The sequence below is a fragment of the Nannospalax galili genome, unplaced genomic scaffold, assembly GCF_000622305.1.
Source record: "Nannospalax galili isolate Female #2095 unplaced genomic scaffold, S.galili_v1.0 scaffold680, whole genome shotgun sequence".
NCBI lineage: Eukaryota > Metazoa > Chordata > Mammalia > Rodentia > Spalacidae > Nannospalax > Nannospalax galili.
Genome location: NW_008348218.1, coordinates 4,249,479 through 4,265,542, shown reverse-complemented (window position 1 = coordinate 4,265,542; position 16,064 = coordinate 4,249,479). Strand labels below are relative to the sequence as shown.

The following is a 16,064-nucleotide window of genomic DNA, read 5'->3' as shown; positions in this document are numbered from 1 at the left end:
AGCCTCCATGTATGTGAGTGCACCCGTGTTGTGCAATACCACGGAGGTCAGAAGAGGGCTTCAAATTCCCTTGGAACTGAGTTAAGGACAGTTCACAGCCACCATGTGGGTGCTGGGAATTGAACCTGGGTCTTTTGCAAGAGCAGTCAGTGCACTTAACCACTGAGCCATCTCTCCAGCCCTGAGAAAGGGTAATTATTTTTATGTATATGAGTGTTACCTGTGTGTATGTAAGTGCTCCTGTGTTGTGTGGTGCCCACAGAAACCAGAAGAGGGAGCCAGAGCTCCTGGAAGTGGAGTTAGAGATGGTTGTTAGCTGTCATGTGGGTGCTGGGAACCGAACTCAGGTCCTGTGTAAATGCAGCCAGTGAGTATTCATAACCACTGAGCCATCTCTTCAATTCTGCACATTTTGTTAAAGGCATACTAAAGAGTAATTTGTTTCAATCCTATCTCATGTAAGATATAACTTTTTTTTTTTTTTTTTTTTTTTTTTTTTAAGCAGGGTCCCCCTTTAGCCCCAGATGTCCTGGAACTCACTATGTAGATCAGGCTGGCCTTGAACTCACAGAGATCCACCTGCCTCTGCCTCCTGAGTGCTGGGACTACAGGCGTGCCCCACCACGCCCGGCTAAGATATAACATTTTTTAAAATTGTTTATTGAGACAGGGTCTCATTATGTAGCCCTGGTTGGCCTGGAACTCACTACATAGACCAGTTGGCCTTGAAATAATGGAGATTCGCCTGCTTCTCCCTCCTGAATGCTGGAATTAAAGGTGTGCACCACCATACCCAGCTCTATAACACATTTTTAATGCAAAGTAAGTTATTATATGGGTAGTGTCCACATATTCCACAAAAGACTGTTAGCTAACAGGGAAATCTAAAAAAAAATTTTGAGTCAGGGTCTGTTTCCCTATTGCCCCAGCTAGCTTGGCTCTCACTATGTACATAGCAGGCTGACCTAGGTCTCACAGAGATCCGCCTGCCTCTGCCTCTGCCTCCTGAGTGCACCACCATGCCTGGTGGCCATTTAAAAACTATTTCTGCATGCTCTAATTTTTTTGTTTTGTAAATATTAAAAAACTAAAATTTTGCCGGGCATGGTGGCGCACACCTTTAATCCCAGCACTCTGGGAGGCAGAGGCAGGCGGGTCTCTGTGAGTTCAAGGCCAGCCTGGTCTACATAGTGAGTTCCAGGCCAGCTGGGGCTATAGGGAGACCCTGTTTCAAAAAATAAATAAATAAAAATTAAAAAAGACCCCCCCCCCACCAAATTAAAATAGCTGCTTTTTTTAAAAAAGAAAAGGAAAAAAAGTCTCTAGTTAAAAAAAAAAAAACATAATCAAAGAATGGGAAGAGAAGACAGGACTTACCTTATCATGCCTTATCATAAGTGATGTCCTGGAGCCCAGTGCAGACAGGATCCCAGCTATCTCCACAGCAATGTAGCCTGCACCCACGATGACGCTGCGGCTAAGATGAAAGAAAGCAAAGGGTGAACAGCTCTAGATAACTGACCTCCAATAACTGTAGATTTACAGGCAAGCTGCAAATACGGTATGAAATTTCCTTTGTGTTCTCCACTCCATTCTTCCTACAGTTAACGTTTTATGCAGAGCATGGTGGCAATCACCTGTGATCCCAGCATTCAGGAGGCAGAAGCAGGAGGATTGTGGAGAATCTGAGGTCAGCCTGGTATGAGTTCCAGGACAGCCAGAGCTACACAGCAAGTCCCTGTCTCAAACAGAACAAAACAAAATTTATACAACCCTTTCACATTTGTCAAAACTAAAAATCTGGTAATTATTATTAACTAAACCCTAGATTTCAGATTTCATCAGCTTTTCCAACAAGCTCTTTTCTGTTTCAGATGTCACACTGAAATTTTAAGTAGAAAATATTCCTTTGTGAAAGAGGAAAAAGACATTTTATTTTACCCTTCTTTCTCCTTTTTTAAATATTTTATTTATTATTATGATTATTACTATTTTTAAGTGTACGCGTGTATTGTCTGCATGTAGGTAAGTGCACCTGTGTCATGCAATGCCCGCGGAGGACAGAAGAGGCTGTCGGATCCCCTGGAACTGGAGTTACAGACAGTTATTAGCTGCCATGTGGGTGCTGGGATTCGAACCCAGGTTTTCTGCAAGAACAGCCAGTATTCTTAACAGCTGAACCATCTCTCCAGCCTCATCTTCTTCTTTTTTTGAGGCAGGGTCTCATGTAGCCCAGGTTGGGCTCCAACTCCATATGTAGATGAGACTGGCACTGAACTCCTGATCCAATGCCTCCCCAGTGCCAGGGTTACAGGTCCAGTATCATCGTGTTCAGCACTTACACAAAAATTTCTAAATCTAAAACTAACATCAGCACCATTATTCTCCTGTGCTGGGTATTGCTCCTTGATTATTATTCAGTTCTAGTAATCCTTATAGTATGATCAAAGGTCAACTGCAGACAGCCATCTTAAACCAGGCATGGTGACTCCTGCCTATAAACCCAGTATCTGGGAGGCTGTGACACAAGTTGAACTCAATTTCCTGAGTATAATTTGGCTTAACAAAAAGATCTTAAGCCCTAGTTAAATGCTTGAATGACCTTTGGGATCACTGAAGAAATCTGACACTGCCTGTAGCTTGGGGCTTACTTCCAGCCCTAGAGAACACTGGCCCTCAGCAGTAGTACCCTGCTCAGAGATCCCCAAAGCATCAAACACACTGCTTCCCAATGTTTCAATGCATGAGTAAGAAATACTTGGGTAAGAGCAGATGAAACCTTCTTCCAATACTGTCCATGGAAACACCTGTCTACAAAGGCCTCATGGTCTGGGTGGAGGACAAAGTAAGAACTCAATGGCTACAAGCGACTTGATGATGACCCTCACCACAATCCTGAGCATGAATACAAACTTCTATACTCCTCAAGTCCTCTGAAATAGCTCCCTTCCATCTCCACCTCCCTCATTCCTACATGCCGGCCTCTTCCTCTCCATAGGTCCTCTCTCCCTCTTGGTTTTCTCTGTTCCTTTCTGCACCTTCTCTTTCTTTTCTGGATGTTTAAGTTCTGTACTGCAACAGGCATTGCCCTAGACAGTGTGGGAAATGGCTTCTGCCCTCAATGATATTTTTGTTGGTGGTGCTAGGGCACAAACCCAGAACTTTTTACATACTAGACAAGTCTCTACCACTGAGCTACATTCCAAGCCCTTAAAAACATTTTTTTTTTTGACAGTCTCGCAGTTGCGTAGGCTGGCTTGAATATGCCCTGCAGTCCAGACTGTCCTTCAATTTACAACCCTCATGTCTTAGGTTCTGAATAGCTGGAATTATAGATCTGTAACTCAAGGCCTAGCCCAGGAAGAATTTCTGAAGAGAGAAACATGCCCTGTAGTTGGTCAAGGAGGGGGTCCACAAATGGATTTATTTTATTTTGTTTTGTTTTTGGCCTTTTTTGAAACAGTTCAAATCCTGTCTTCCGTAGCCCCAGCTGGACTAGAACTATGTAGACTAGGCTGGAATTGAACTCACAGAGATCCACCTGCCTCTGCCTCCCAACTGCTGGGATTAAAGGCATGAGCCACCATAGATGGTTTTATTAAAAAAATATTTTATGTCCAGTGTGGTAGCACATGCTTTTAATCCCAGCACTTGGGAGGCAGAGGCAGGTGGATCTCTGTAGTTCAAGACCAGCCTGGTCTACATAGAGAGTTCCAGGTCAGCTGGGGCTACAGAGAGACCCTGGATCAAAAAGACAAAAAAAATATAAAACATGTTTATTTTAATTTTATATGAATAAGTGTATTGCCTGCATGTATGTAAGTGTACCCATGCTGTGCAGTGCCCTAGGAGATCAGAAGAGGGTGTTGGATTCCCCTGGAATTGGAATTTTGGATGGTTATTAGCCACCATGTGGGTGCTGGGAATCAAACCCAGGTCCTTTCAAGAGCAACCAGTGCTAACTGCTGAGCCATCTAGCCCCCACAGGCAGTTCCTGAAGGGCAGATAGCTTAGAAAAAGGCACCAGATTCCTGAAAGCTGGGTATATTTTACAGGAGTGAAATCCTCATGAAGGGGACATATGAGCAATAGACATGCGATCACAGGGCTGATCAGAGAGCTGTAAGGAGCCCAGTGATTCCCCTCAGCTTCCAGCAGCACCTTCATCCTACTTTCTGTTACTGTGGTAGCCACTAAAAAAGACCTTGTGCTGCCACATCCCCAGAGCAACCCCTCTTTACCTCATTCTGGCCCTCACAACCACTACCACAGCTTTCCAAAGGGTTCAAATTGCCTACCCCACCCTGCCATGGGTCCCAAGGGTAAAAATTGAATCACACAGACCACAGCATTGGTACTTTGCCTACAGAATTTGCTCACCAAGATTATAACAATGATGAAAAATGTCTTATAGGAGGGAGGTGGAGAGATGGCTCAGCAGTTAAGAGCACTGGCTGCTCTTGCAGAGGACCTGGGTTCAATTCCCAGCACCCACATGGCAGCAAGCAACCATCTGTATATCCAGTTCCAGTGGCTCTGACACTCTCTTCTGACCTCTGTGGGCATTGCACAACACTGGTGTACATGCAGGCAATATACTCACAAACATAAAATAAAAATAATAAAATAATTTTACAATAAATTCTTACAAAAGAACAAGGAAAGAGAAAAACCTAATAAAATGCTATCCTCACACTTGGCAATCCTCCTGCCTCAGCCTCCTGAGTGACACGAGTGCACTACCTCATACCTCACCTGGCTATTTTTTTTTTGAATTTTTTGAAATTTATTTTTATTTTATGCATATGAGTGTTATGCCTACATGTCCCTAAATGCAATCCCTGTCATGAAATGCCTGCATAAGACAGAAGAGGGCAGTGGATCCCCTGAAAGTGGAGTTACAGAAGGTTGTTAACCCCCATGTGGGTGCTAGGATTTGAACGCGGGTCTTCTGCGAGAAGAGCCAGTGTTCTTAACTGCTGAGTCATCTCTCTAACCCTATTATTTATTTATTTTTTTTGAGACAAGGGTCACTCCAGGTTGTCTAACCTAGCCTCAAATCATTTTCCACCTTAGCCTCCCGGCAACTGGGAATACAGGCAAGAGCACCACACCTAATTGTTAATTCACTTCCTTTTGTTCCTAGAGCCTTTGGTTTATGGCATGAATAAATTCATTCATTAAAACTGTATTCATGTCAATAAAAGTTTCTTAAATAGTTTAAAAATATTTAATGGGCAAATATCTACAATAAAACTTGCTTGAAGGTAAGTCTACACTGACTTACGTCATCCAAACATAGTGAGTCAGTGTGCTTCTGGATGCATGCTCACTCACATTGTATCTGTGAATCCTAAAACCAAACACTACAGGGTGGCTCGTGCTGAGGCAGGTGGATCACTTGAGCCTAAGAGCTCAAGATGAACAGAGGCAACATAGCAAGACATGGGAGGAAAAGAGGGAAAGAAGGAAAGACGGAGAGGCAGGAGGAAGAGATGGCAGATAGAAGGAACACTGGTTCCCAGCAGAGAGAAAAAAATGAATCTATGACATCAAGTCTGCTTACCTAGGCAGGTCTTCCAGCTGAAAAAACCCATCACTGGTTATTCCCAGGCTCGCACCTATTTAGAAAAATACAGCATAGATCACACAAGCTGTGTTTTCTCAATGAATACAGTATTTTTCTTGGCAAGGGGTAAAAAGGGGTTTCACACTGCAGTTCCAGTGCTTGGCACTCACTATGTAGGCCAGACTGGCTTTGAACTCATGGCAATCCTCTTGCCTCAGCTTCCTAAGCAGTGGGAATTATATGCATAAGTCACCATACCTGGCCTGAACACAATTTATTCAAGAACCAAACCCTCTCTCTGCCAATACTCTCTGGACAGTTTTGCTAGCCCCTGGAGAATTTGGTAATCAAGTCTTCCCTAAGTTGGTATTTTAAATTTGTAACAAAAATTGGTTATTTTATGCATATGAGTGTTTTACAATGCTCATGAAAACCAGAGAGGGTGTCAGATATACTGATCTGAATTTACAGATGATTGTTAGCTGCTGTGTGGAATGGAACCCTGGTTCTCTGTAAAAGCAGCTAGGGCTCTTAAATGCTGAGTCATCTCTCTAGCCCCAAGTCAACATTTTACCTTATTAAAATTTTTTTTGATTTATATTTTATGTGTATTAGTGTATTGCCTACATGTATGTAAGTGCACCCATGTTGTACAATCCCCACCAAGGCCAGAAGGCATTGGATCCCTTGGAACTGGAGTTACAGACAGTTGTTAGCCACCATGGAGGTGCTGGGAATCGAACCTGGGTCCTCTGGAAGAGCAGTTAGTGCTCTTAACCAGGGTCAACTCTCCAGCCCCTTTAAAAAATTTTTTTAAGTAATGAAAAGTATGTGATAAAATTTTTTAAGGGTGAGATTCGGTATGTAAACTCAGTGGTTGATAGAGTATGTCACTGGCATGTGTGAGGCTCTGAATTCGAGCTCCAACACCAAAAACTAGAAATGAACATCAGAAGGTACAGCAGAGGGCGTAGTGAGCATGAGAAGATACAGCCGAGGGCGTAGTGAAATGAGGTTCATTCTGCCCTCTAGTTTGCTCCCTGGAGGGAATCGCCATTAGAAGATTTTCAATGTTTTGTTTGAACTCCAACACTGAACTACCACCCAGCCCACCACAGGGTTATTATCCTTTTAGTGAAATTCTACTGCATATGCATGGTTTCCTGTCTTTCCATTTTATTTATTTATGTCTTTATTTTAGAAAGAATATTTACTTAGAGCACTGCAGAGGGCATCGGCATGGGAATAGCACAAGACCTGCCTGTTTTCTTCTGATGTTTGTTTTATTTTCTTTAGGATGGGATCTCACTCATAGTCCAGGCTGGCCTCGAACTTGAAGCCACACCCCTGTCTTAGCCTTCTGTAACAGTCAATCTTCATTGTTAAATTGACTGGATCTGGGATCACCGAAGTCACACCCCTGGGCAGGTCTGAGGGTGTTTCCAGGAAGGATTAACTGAGGAGTGTGATGTAAATTCTATTGGTAAATAGTACTGTGTTGAGCTTGCAGAAAGGGGACTCTGGGAGCAAGAAGGGATCTCTTGTCCCAGACTTGAGCATGTGTATTTCAAGTGTCCTCAGTCAGGCTGAACCCCTGCCTCTGTTACAAGGAGAAAGGAAAACAGCACGCAGCTCAGGGTACTGTGCTCCTGGGGCTGGAGGGATGGCTCAGCGGTCCTGTTGCAGAGGACCCGGCTTCAATTTCCAGCTGCAGGGGATCTGAGGCCCTCTTCTGACCTCCTAGGGCATTGCGTGACATGGGTGCACTCACACACACGCAGGTAATACTCTCATACACATAAAATAAACAAAAAAAACCCCACTGTGCCCTTCAGAACAGCTAGAAGGTAAACCCTTCCCAATGGAGGTTACTACTGTCTATGCCATGGTATAAAAATGCCCACAGTGGGGGCTGGAGAGATGGCTGAGTGGTTAAGAGCACTGACTGCTCTTGCAGAAGACACAGGTTTGATTCCCAGCACCTACATGGCAGCTCAGTACTTACTGTCCCTCCAGATTCAGGAGATCTGACACCCTCTTCTGGTTTGCCAGCCTGCTCTACATAGTGAGTTCCAGGACAGCTGGGGCTACAGGGAGACGTTGTCACACATACACATTAAAAAAAAAAAAAAAAAAAGCCTGCAGTGGGAAGAAGGCAGAAGCTTATTCTGGAAGAATGCACTCGGCTCTGCCTGGGCCTCTTTCAGGAGCTCCAGCAGGGCTGTTTCAGCAAGGCTTCCCCAGCCATTTCTGCTTAGGAGAACCTGACTTGATGAAGATACTTTTGCATGCTCTCCCAAGCAGCCTACTCCAATCGTTTCTGCCAAGTGTTGTAGCACCCAATTTGATGTTCTGCTGAATGCTCCTTGTTACTGGTTCTTTTACTTTTGCCTGCTGCAGACTTAATAAGCTCACTCATTCAAAACTGAAAGGATACCTACCGACAAGCACAGATCCTCCTCCTTAGAGGATGGGGCAGGGATGGACACCGGACACAACACCCTCTCCAGAGTAGGCAGCACCTTCTGATGGTGGTGGCCCAGATAAGGAGGGTGGTTGGGCAGTGCTGCTTTGCCCCAGTCTTCACCCTCTGCTACTGAGGCACCTATGCTGCTGCCACCCTACCACCACCACCACCACCACCACCACCTTTTCCTGACATGAAAACAAGCTTCTCTGGCTTTCCAATATGGGCTTTCTAGAAATCTTCCAGGCCTTTAGCACCAGATTGGGACTACTAAGGAATCCAGCCTCACGGACAGCAGCTTCTGGGTTCTCAGCCTCTCCAGCCCGCAGGCAGCCACTGTTAGACTACCCAGCCCATACTGTGTTAGCCAATCTAATACATTTTCTTTGTGATACACATTCATCTTATTGATCCTATTCCTTCAGAGAACACTGACTAATATACCCTGAATGCTGAGATTCTGGAGTGAGCCACCACACCCAGCTTGCTCCCTGCCTTGGTGAAAAACTGGCACACTAGACACACCATTCTACCTTTTTCTTTTTTCCACATAACAATACATTTTGGAGCCTGGTTCTACCAAGAATTATACCCAACATTCCCAAGTAAATTTTAAGTGACTTGAGAATGGTATATTTGTGTCTTTTACAGTGGGGCTAGTGTTGTCAACTTGGCAGAATCTAAAATCACCTGGACAGGGGCCTCTGGGTATTCCTGTGGGGGTAAGAGCTTGATTGGATTGACATGGTAAGACCCACCCACTGTGGGTGCTGCCATTTTCTGTCTAGGATCCTGGACCTCACCTGTGGGGGAAGGGAACTGAGCAGTATCATGCATGCATTCACTGCTCGCACTCACTGCTCTGTGATGTGATCAGGTGCCTCAGGTTCCTCCTGCCCTGACTTCCCCACTATGATGGATCTCAACCTCAACTTTGAGCCTTTCTCTCTTAGGTTGTTTTTGTCAGAACATTTTATTACAGCAACAGGAAAAGAAATTAAGACACTCACCATCCTCCAAGACTAATAATCTCACTTTGGAGACCCTGTTTTTTTTTGTTGTTGTTTTTGTTTTTTGTTTTTGAGACAGGGTCTCCCTGTAGCCCCAGCTGGTGGCCTGGAACTCACTATGTAGACCAGGCTAGCCTTGAACTCAGAGATCCACCTGCCTCTGCCTCCCAAGTGCTGGGACTACAGATGTGCACCACCATGCCTGGCTCTGACCCATGTTTCTTATAGGGAATTCAGCAGTATGTTCATGATTCAATCCTAGCTCTTAACACCAATGTACAGAAAATGCAAAGGCAGACATGACCATTTCTAAGATTCCTTCCTCACTTAAATCATTTAGAAGTTGCTATATAAGAAACAAAAACATGGGGCTGGGGAGAGCAATATCCTCCCAAGATTTTTCTCTCTTGAAAAGTTACTGTATCCTGAGTCTTTTGTTTGTTTGTTTGTTTATTTATTTATTTATTTATTTATTTGTCTTTTTTTTGAGACAAGAGTCTCTCTGTAGCCCCATCTGGCCTGGAACTCACTATGTAGACCAGGCTGACCTCAAACTCAGAGATCTGCCTGCCTCTGCCTCCGCCTCCCAAGTGCTGGGATGCGTGTGCCACGAGGCCAGTCTCTGTATCCTGAGTCTTATAAATAACAATGCATCTGACAAATTGAGGCTGGCAGCAATATGTGCCATGTTGAGAAGGAAAAGGTGAAGCTCTCACTGATTTTTCTTGCTGTTTCTGTCAAAATATCTGAGCTCTGAGTTAGATAAAATAGCTTTGATTGGCTCATTATTAACTACTACTTAGTTAACTTTAGGTTTCAGAGACCTCTCCTGGCTTTTCCCAAGAGAAAACTAGTGTAGGCAGATCCTGTTATGTGGCTTGTAAATCCCCCTGACAATACTGGCCTTTGGAAGACTCACCAGGAATCTGGCTCTCCTGAGGAATTGAGGGCACACCACCTGTGGCAATCAGGATGTGAGGAGCAGTGTATCTTTTCCCATTGACTTCAATAGTGGGCTGTGGACCGTCTGCAAATGCTGCATAGCCATGGATGATTTCTATGTGGGACTGGAGGAGGAACCTTGACATTAGCATATTCTTAAGATTAAAAAAAAGAAAAAAAAAAAACCTACCTAGCTGGGAGTCATGGTGCTCTCCTGTAACCCCAGCACTTTGGGAGATGCAGGCAAGAAGATCAGGAATTCAAAGTCATTTTTGGTTATATGGTGCGTTCAAGGCCAACTTGAAAAAGCCCAAGCTTGTCTCCAACTCAATGACATAGTTGAGAATGACCATGAAATCTTGATCCTCCTGCCTCTATTTGCTAAGTGTTGGGATTATAGGTTTATAAATGCTGAGCACTACACCTGGTTCTTGTGGTCCAGGTTTTCCTTGAAGCTGGAATCTTCTTGCCTCAGTCTTTCAAATGCTGGGATTACAGGTGTGTGCCACTGCACCCTGCTCCACTAAGAATTCTGATTTGGGTTTGCAACTAATAAGACAATTCTGTTGCTCAAATTCCTTAGACACCATTAGATGCCACATGCCTATATTAAGGAGAAATAATGTGCTATCTTGGACCAAAACCAAGAGAGCAAAACCCAGGCAAGTCACTCCCATATGGCAAAAGATGAGGCCTTTGACCCTGAGTTGAGGGTTAAAGTCTTCCTTATAGTGAAAAGGCACTGAAAAATAACATGCTAGAGAGGACAGATAAGAGAAGAAGACAGATAAGAGAAATAAGGTGGAGGGAACAGACAGGAGAGAAGTGCCCTGGCCTGGAGAGAAGACGCAATGCTCTGTTCTCTTAAACAGACGGGAAGAACACCACAAAACTGCAGGACAGAGAAGTTCTGTTGTGGAATACCGAGAACCGTGATGCTGAGTGCTGAGCTGCTCTCACTGGAATCCTGTACAAGAGCCAGTGATTCCTGTCAGCTATGATCCATGTCCTGGCACACAGACATAAGTGAATTAAATGATAATGGAACCACGTATATGTTCACACAAGGGAATGGCTCAACATTTTGGAACATGTCTGGTTCTGAATTATTTCCTCCTTCCCAATCCCCCCTCCAGGCCTGTTCCTGCAGGTGCCTGGCTTAATTAACTGCACCTAGATCAACACCAAACCCACAGGCAGTCAGAACTACCTTCTTGGGGGCAGTGAGTTCCCATGAGGTACTAGAGAAAAAGGAGTGTGGGCTGAATCTGTTATAGCACAGGTAACAGATGGGGGAAGATTTTCAGTGCCCAGAACAGGGCATCCAAGCTTCCTTTGCTATGCAAAACTTCTACTAGCTGTAATTCTTTCACCACAAGGCCATGGTAAGTTCTACCAAGCACCAAGTCTGCTAATTATTTAAAAGATACTGATTTCTCAGTAATTTTCCTATCTTTTTGGCAAAAGAAAATTTAGCCCCATTAAAAATGTTCAGTGTAAGTGCTAGGAAGATGGCTCAGCAGTTAAGAGAACTGGCAGCTCTTCCAGAGGACCCGGATTAGGTCCCAGTACCCACACAGGGGCTACTAACTGTCCCTAACTCCATTCCAGGGGATCTGACGCCCTCTTCTGCCCACAGTGCATATATATAGGTGAGCACTCCTATAAATATAAAAATAAATAAATCAAAAAAGAACTTAAAACTTTTTATATGGTTGCTTGGAGTTAAAGTTCCTAAGATAGCCTCCAAAAATTAATTGATAAATGTTAAGAATTTATAAAACTATATAAAATTCATCATCTGTAAAGTAATTCATTTCCAAAACTGGTTTATAAACACACTGCTAATAAGGGTAGTCCAAATATAGTCTGCTGACATCTAAATATAATCCAAGTTACGTAGACATCTTAGAGATGCAAAGTGAGACGGCAAAGACGAAGAGTGGTGGGACATGCTATCAAAAAAAGGGACAGCTTTTGAGGTACTGTGGCACCTGCCTGTATCTGAACATCTGGAAGCCAGAGAATGGGAATCACCCTTGAGTTCAAGGTCAACCTTGGACAACATAGAGAGCTCGAGATCAGCCTGACCTACACAGTGGAACTGTCAAAAAAGAAAATGAAGAGAAGGAAGGAAGGGATGTAATTCAGTTGGCAGAGCACCTGCCTATCAGGCTAGAAGCCCTGGGTTCTGTCCCCAGCACTGCATAAACTATGTGTGCTGCTACATGCCTGTAATCAGAGCACTCAAGAGGTGGAAGCAGAAGGCAGCAGTTGAAGGTCATCCTTGAGCTACACTGGGCATTCAAGGCCAGCCATAGAGCCCTACCTCGAGAATTAAAAAAAAAATCACACCAAGCATGGTAACGCACACGTTTCATCCTCAAGAGGCAGACAGATCTCTTTGAGTTTGAGACTAGCTTGGTCTACATAGCAAGTTCCAGGCCAGTCAGTGTACATAGTAAGACCCTGTCAAATAGGAAGGAAGGAAGGAAGGAAGGAAGGAAGGAAGGAAGGAAGGAAGGAGGAAGGAAGGAAGAAAGAAAGATGAAAGAGAGAAAAAGAAAGAAGGGGAGGGGAGGGAAGACCAGATAGTGCATAATTACCAATGTTACCAGCATGGCGCTGGATGAAAGTGGTATGGAATCAGGCCCTTAAAAGGCACTGGGAGAGTGAAGGACAACAAATGTTTGCTGGAGACAAGTACATATTTGCCTGATATTCCTGATGAGACTTCACTTATAAAAATACACTTGTGAATCATAATTTAGTCTCCAAGAAGCTGTTCTGAGCAAATGAACACCAGTGGGCTGTTGGCCTATGCTCTGTCAGTAATCCTGGCTTTGATTACCACATTGGGAACCAGGTCTCTAAGTCAGTTTCTCATGATTTTGGTTTCTGATTTAACTGGACAGACCTATTCAAGATGCAACTATGAAGTAAGACTTGGTCTATGGACTTGGCATACATTGTCCATTCTTTGCAGAAGACAGAATGGCCTACTAGAGACAGAGGCCTCTGAGCAGTAAGGTCAGCTTTAACTCCAGTTCCTGGGGATCCAAAGCTCTCTTCTAACCACTGCAGGCATTACATGACACAGGTGCACTTACATGCAGGCAATACACATACATGTAAAATGAATAAAAATAATAAATTAAATTAAAAAATATGAATCTTAAAAAAGTATAGAATTAATAAGATATATATGCAAAGGTTACATCTTCATCTGGTCAGACGAGATGCCTCCTCCAGCATCAACCAGCTCCTTCACAAAGTTCAAAGCCCAGCATACACACCTTGGTTAGATTATTTTGGTAGATGGTGTTCAGGCGGCTCACATAGGCATCTCGCTTCTCTTTTATAACACTGTAATGAAACCTGAGTCAGTACTTGGAAACAATAATTGGTTTTCACCTAGTAACCAGGGCTCCTGTTTCCAGCCCTCCTGAATGAAGTAAGCAACTTTCTCTAACAATAGGTGCCCATCTGCTTCCTGGGTGTTGAGCTCCTATTCCACTCTGGAGAACGCTCAGTTGGCATTCACAGAACATAAGCCTGTTTCTGCATAGGAAACCGGGAGACAGTCCAAGAAAATAGCGTAAGGCACTTGCTGCTAAGCCCAATGACCTGAGTTCAATCCACAGGATGCACACAGCAGAAGGACAGAACCGACTCTTGCAAGTTGTCCTCTATCTTCTGTGTTCCACCACATATATGACCACACATGTACACACACAATAAATAAATTAATGTAACACAAATAAAAATTAAGGCCGGGCGTGGTGGCACATGCCTTTAATCCCAGCACTCGGGAGGCAGAGGCAGGTAGATCTCTGTGAGTTCGAGGCCAGCCTGGTCTCCACAGCGAATCCAGGCCAGTTAGGGCTACAGGGAGACCCTGTCTCAAACAGACCAAAAAAAACCCCAAGGTTGACTAGACTAGATCACAGTGGATGAACTTGCACTAAGGGACATCTAGGGACACTTAACTTTACATGTTAGGCCTTAACATAAATGATGGGGGGGGACACTATGGGAGGTGCCAAAGGGGAAAGGGTATAAAGATGATTTTTCTGTATGAAATACACAAAAATTCAATAAAAATTTATAAAATAAAATAAAATATAAGAATCAATTGAAGTTGTACATTAAAAAAAGAAAGAAAACCAGGAAAGCTGCTCTGGCATAGTATCTAGTCATGGTGGACTCTAAGATATCTGTTGAAAAAAACAAATAGATTTGTTAAAATTCCTTGAGTATTTGATCGCTTCAAAAGTTGATGGCAGGCTGGGCGTGGTGGCGCACGCCTTTAATCCCAGCACTCGGAGCAGAGGCAGGGGGATGTCTGTGAGTTCAAGGCCAGCCTGGTCTACATGGTGAGTTCCAGGACAGCTGGGGCTACAGGGAGACCCTGTCTCAAAAAGACCAAAAAAAAAAAAAGAAAGAAAAAGTTGATAACAGTATCATAAAAAGTTATATATTACCCAGCATGTCCATTTCCAGCTATAGATTTGGAAGAACTGAAAACAGGGTCTCCAACATTGTGTTTAAGGCAGCATTGTTCATAGGAACCACAAAGTAGAAACAACCCAAAGGTCGTTGCACAGTTGACTGACTGGATGTACAAACAGGCACACTGTACAAGGAATACTATTCAGAAGCGAAGAGCATGAACGACGGACACCAGCTGTAGTATGACAAACCTCGAAAATGTTATATTAAATGACACAAACCAAGCACAAAAGGAAAAGTGTGGGTCTGGATAAATGGCTTAGAGGTTAAAGAGTACTCACTGGCTGCTCTTGCAAAGGACCCAGGTTCAATTCCCAGAACACCATGGTGGCTAACAATCATCCTCAAGGGCACTGCACGACATGGGTGCACTTACACACATGCAAGCAATACACTCACACACATAAAATAATAAACTTTTTTTTGGTCTTTTTGGGACAGGGTCTCCCTGTAGCCTCAGCTGGCCTGGAACTTGCTGTGTAGACCAGGCTGGCCTTGAATTCACAGAGATCCGCCTACCTCTGGTTCCCAAGTGCTGGCATTAAAGGCATGTGCCACCATGCCTGGCAAAATAATTAATTTAAAAAAATAATAATGTATGTTTTTAAAAAAGGAAGTGTGTGATTCCATTAAATATCTAACACAAGTTAAGTTTTAAGGACAAAAAGTAGATCAGAGGTTTCATGGGCTGGGGGAGGAGTAGAGAATGAAAAGTTATTTAATGGGCAGAGGTTCTATTCAGGGTTGTGGGAAAACTCTGGAAAAGGATAATGGTAATGGCTACACAACAATGTATATGGTAAAGCCACTGAACTGTATATTTAAAATGGTAAATTTCATGTTGTACATAGTCACACACATACACACACACACACACACACACACACACACACACACACATATGGTACTGGGGATTGAACCTAATACCTTAAACAAGCTAGGCAAGAACTGTACCATCAAGCTACATCCCCAGCCCTGGTATACATTTTGGCACAGTAATCCTCACCAAAGTTTATGACTTGCAAAATTAACCCTTTATGCACTAATACTTACCGCCAATTGAATTTACTCTCACAACTCTGAAAGCCATAATCAACATGATCATGCATGAATTCAGAGTGGACAGCTGTGTTCCACATTACCTATTAAAAGAAGGATCAAAAACAGTCATGCATGAGTGAAGACAGATAGAAATCTTGAGTGAATCATAACAACAGGTAAAAATAGTGCTTGGGCCAGGTATGGTGGTGCACACATTTAATTCCAGCACTCGGAGGCAGAGGCAGGTGGATCTCTGTGAGTTCGAGGCCAGCCTGGTCTACATAGTGAGTTCCAGGACAGCTGGGGCTACAAGGAGACCCTGTCTCAAAAAAACCAAAAAAAAAAAAAAAAATAGTGCTTGGAATTAAAAAAAAAAACAACTAAACACATTAAGAGAGAAGATTCAGGAACATAACTAGATGGATTCTATGGTGAAGATTCTGAAATATTGGGAAAAATTACAACTACTGTTAAATTATCTAGCTTATAAACACTCTAAAAGTAGAATATTACAGGCTTCATA

General features: G+C 43.4%; 1 protein-coding gene across 1 annotated transcript in view; it reads right to left on the bottom strand.

Annotated features, from left to right (window-relative positions):
• Gsr (glutathione-disulfide reductase) overlaps nt 1–16,064 on the bottom strand; it is a 48,794-nt gene that overhangs the window by 24,463 nt on the left and 8,267 nt on the right. Inside the window, exons 3-7 of the mRNA XM_008844945.3 lie at nt 15,554–15,642; nt 13,285–13,354; nt 9,966–10,113; nt 5,567–5,621; nt 1,378–1,477 (exon numbers count right to left, since the gene is read on the bottom strand). Of these exons, the coding sequence (XP_008843167.1) occupies nt 1,378–1,477; nt 5,567–5,621; nt 9,966–10,113; nt 13,285–13,354; nt 15,554–15,642 (462 nt within the window). The remainder of the gene's footprint in view (nt 1–1,377; nt 1,478–5,566; nt 5,622–9,965; nt 10,114–13,284; nt 13,355–15,553; nt 15,643–16,064) is intronic.